The sequence below is a fragment of the Eucyclogobius newberryi genome, unplaced genomic scaffold (assembly GCF_026437365.1).
Source record: "Eucyclogobius newberryi isolate DKJ021-1_F unplaced genomic scaffold, fEucNew1.0.hap1 SCAF_22, whole genome shotgun sequence".
In the NCBI taxonomy this organism is placed as follows: Eukaryota; Metazoa; Chordata; class Actinopteri; order Gobiiformes; family Gobiidae; genus Eucyclogobius; species Eucyclogobius newberryi.
Window position 1 is genome coordinate 25,453,364 of NW_027315857.1, and position 2,500 is coordinate 25,455,863.

Here is a 2,500-nt window from a genome sequence, read left to right on the forward strand (position 1 = left end):
CGTTCGGACAGGCCAGGGCATCACCCATGTGTTCTTATTGATCAAATCTGAATCACACCTGAATTTTACTTTTCCATCATGAGTCCGAGCTCAGCTGTTCACACAAATATGTCTTACGGCCAAGTTTGTTCGGCTGTGACTGAAAGCAACGAAAATGTGACCGAAATGTGACAAAAGGTGACAAAAATTTACCAAAGGTGACTAATTAAAGTGACAAAATGGAAATTAAAGTGACAAAAATGTGACTAAAAGCGACAAATCAGAAATCATAAACGATTTATTGTCAATGAACAGAATTCACAAACACAGGAACTTGTCTTGGTGCTACATTAAAAAAGAAATCCAAGAACAATGTGAAAATGGCAATAAAACCGTGACTAAATATGATAAAAAAAAAAAAAAGTGTCTATAAACACGTCTTAATGATCTTTTTGTGATTTGCTGAGCTCGACCTCGTCCTTAAAAACACGTTCAGTAATTCCAGTGTGAGCGGCGTGGCTAAAGCTATCATCTTGTTGCTTTTAGTTGCTTTTTTGTCTCAGTTAGTCATCACACTTTAGCTGCACTTTGTTGCTTTTTTGACACTTTTTATTATTATTATCTAGTTATTTTCATGAGATAAAAAGGGAGTAAATCACAAGTTTAATCTGCCGTGTTACATATAAATACACCACTTTCACATGTTCGTTTCGGCATGAATTCCCGAACCGATCTTTGAGATGCGGAATAGTTTTGAGAGCGTTTGTCACGGCACCGTTTTGTCTCCGTTTTGTCTCCGTTTTCTCATGCTTTTAGTCCTTGTGTGATCGTTTCCAGTTAATGGCAACGGTCTTGAGCTCCGTGCCAGTTTTTGTTTCCTGCGCACTCATTGGACGACGGCGTTTGTTTCAGGGCGTCGACTCTGAACAGCGCGGTCTCGTCTCTGTCCTCCACCGGGATGTCCTTCAGCCGCATGGACGAGAAGGAGAGACAGCAGGCCCTGGAGGAGGAGCAGGCCAGACTGCAGGCGCTGAAGGTGAGAGGAGTGCCGCTGCTGCTAATGCTAATGCTACTGCTAATGCTAATGCTACTGCTATTACTATTGCTACTACTGCTATTACTACTGCTACTGCTATTACTACTGTCACAGTTCTGGACAAACGGGGTCTTTGGGGGCGTGACAGAAGTGAAAGAACCCTTTGTTTTCAGACTTTATGTTGGCACAGCCCACAGTGAACATGCACAGTTTGTCCTCCAGATGGCAGTAACGAGTGTGTCACTTCAGACACATGAATAATTACATTTTCATTCAGAAAGTTTGATATCATAAAGCCGGCAAAGGATGGAGACTCATCATTGGATTTGTGAATAAAGGATTTGCCAAAATCATCATGACCTTTAAGATTTTATATTGTGCTTCCGACTTAATCGTCCGTTAAAGTTGTATAAAATACAGACTTCTAACACACAAACTGTTCAATCTCAGAAGAGTCTAAACTCTGAGCTGGTTCTGACATTTAGAACAAGAATAAATGACATTCTACAAAAACACAGCGTCATTTTTAAACACAAAAGTGGCTTTGTTCTAGTGAGTTCTGTAGAAAATGCTAATACAAGATTAACTAGTGCAGCGTTAGCTCAGTGTTTGTTCAGCGTTAGCTCAGTGTTAGCCCAGCGTTGGCTCAGTGTTTGTTCAGCGTTAGCTCAGTGTTAGCCCAGTGTTTGCTCAGTGTTAGCTCAATGCTAGCATCATTACTTCCTATTTAAATCTGGTTTTGGCTTGGTTCTAATGAATTCATGTTAGGCTGCCCCAAATAAATTGTCTGTTTGCTGTAACCCGAGTCAACATTTTTCATCTGGCTCGGTCGGTAGGTAAATTCTTATTTTTTTTTCACTTTGAAGGCAAAAAAAGATCAAAATTTTGTCATTTTTTGAGTCGGAGTGACCACCAGGGGTCAGAGGCTTCAACAGTCAATGATGGAAAACGTCTCTCTCAACCCGATCGGGAGACTAAATCTCACCATTTTAAGATGTTTCAATCAACCTTTTTTACGCCGCTATCCTTTATTTTGGTAGCGAAGGCGAGCGGGGGGAACATGCGGGGGACACGGGCGCCGCCATGTTTGTTGTGATGACGCTACTGGCCGTGTTTCAATCCCAGAATGCATTTGCGTAAATCAAATTTCACACCCTGACAGAGCCTGGCATTACTCTGGACATGTCAGTGGCGCCGACAAGGACAAACTAACTTGTAAATAGCAATTTGACGACTCCAACGCGAGCTCTGTTTTATTTTAGATGCATGTGGAGGACTGAATATGAAGACGCACATGCGCTGCGCAGTGCGTCATCAGTCCTTTGAGATGAAAGTCAAGTTAACAAGCGTAATAAAAATATTCGACACGGTGGTTCAGGACAGACCGGTCGGTGAGTCGGCAAAATAATTAAAAAATAAAAGATTTTGACGTTTTTTTTTCAGCAAAATGCTAATATTTATTTTTCAGTCGGCTGGTTTCATAGC

At 41.4% G+C, this 2,500-nt stretch overlaps 1 protein-coding gene across 1 annotated transcript in view; it reads left to right on the forward strand.

Moving 5' to 3' along the window:
* The window catches only part of LOC140371636 (phosphatidylinositol-binding clathrin assembly protein), a 100,751-nt gene that overhangs the window by 66,121 nt on the left and 32,130 nt on the right, over window positions 1–2,500 (forward strand). Inside the window, exon 10 of the mRNA XM_072458814.1 lies at window positions 892–1,015. Coding sequence (XP_072314915.1) covers window positions 892–1,015 — 124 coding nt within the window. The remainder of the gene's footprint in view (window positions 1–891; window positions 1,016–2,500) is intronic.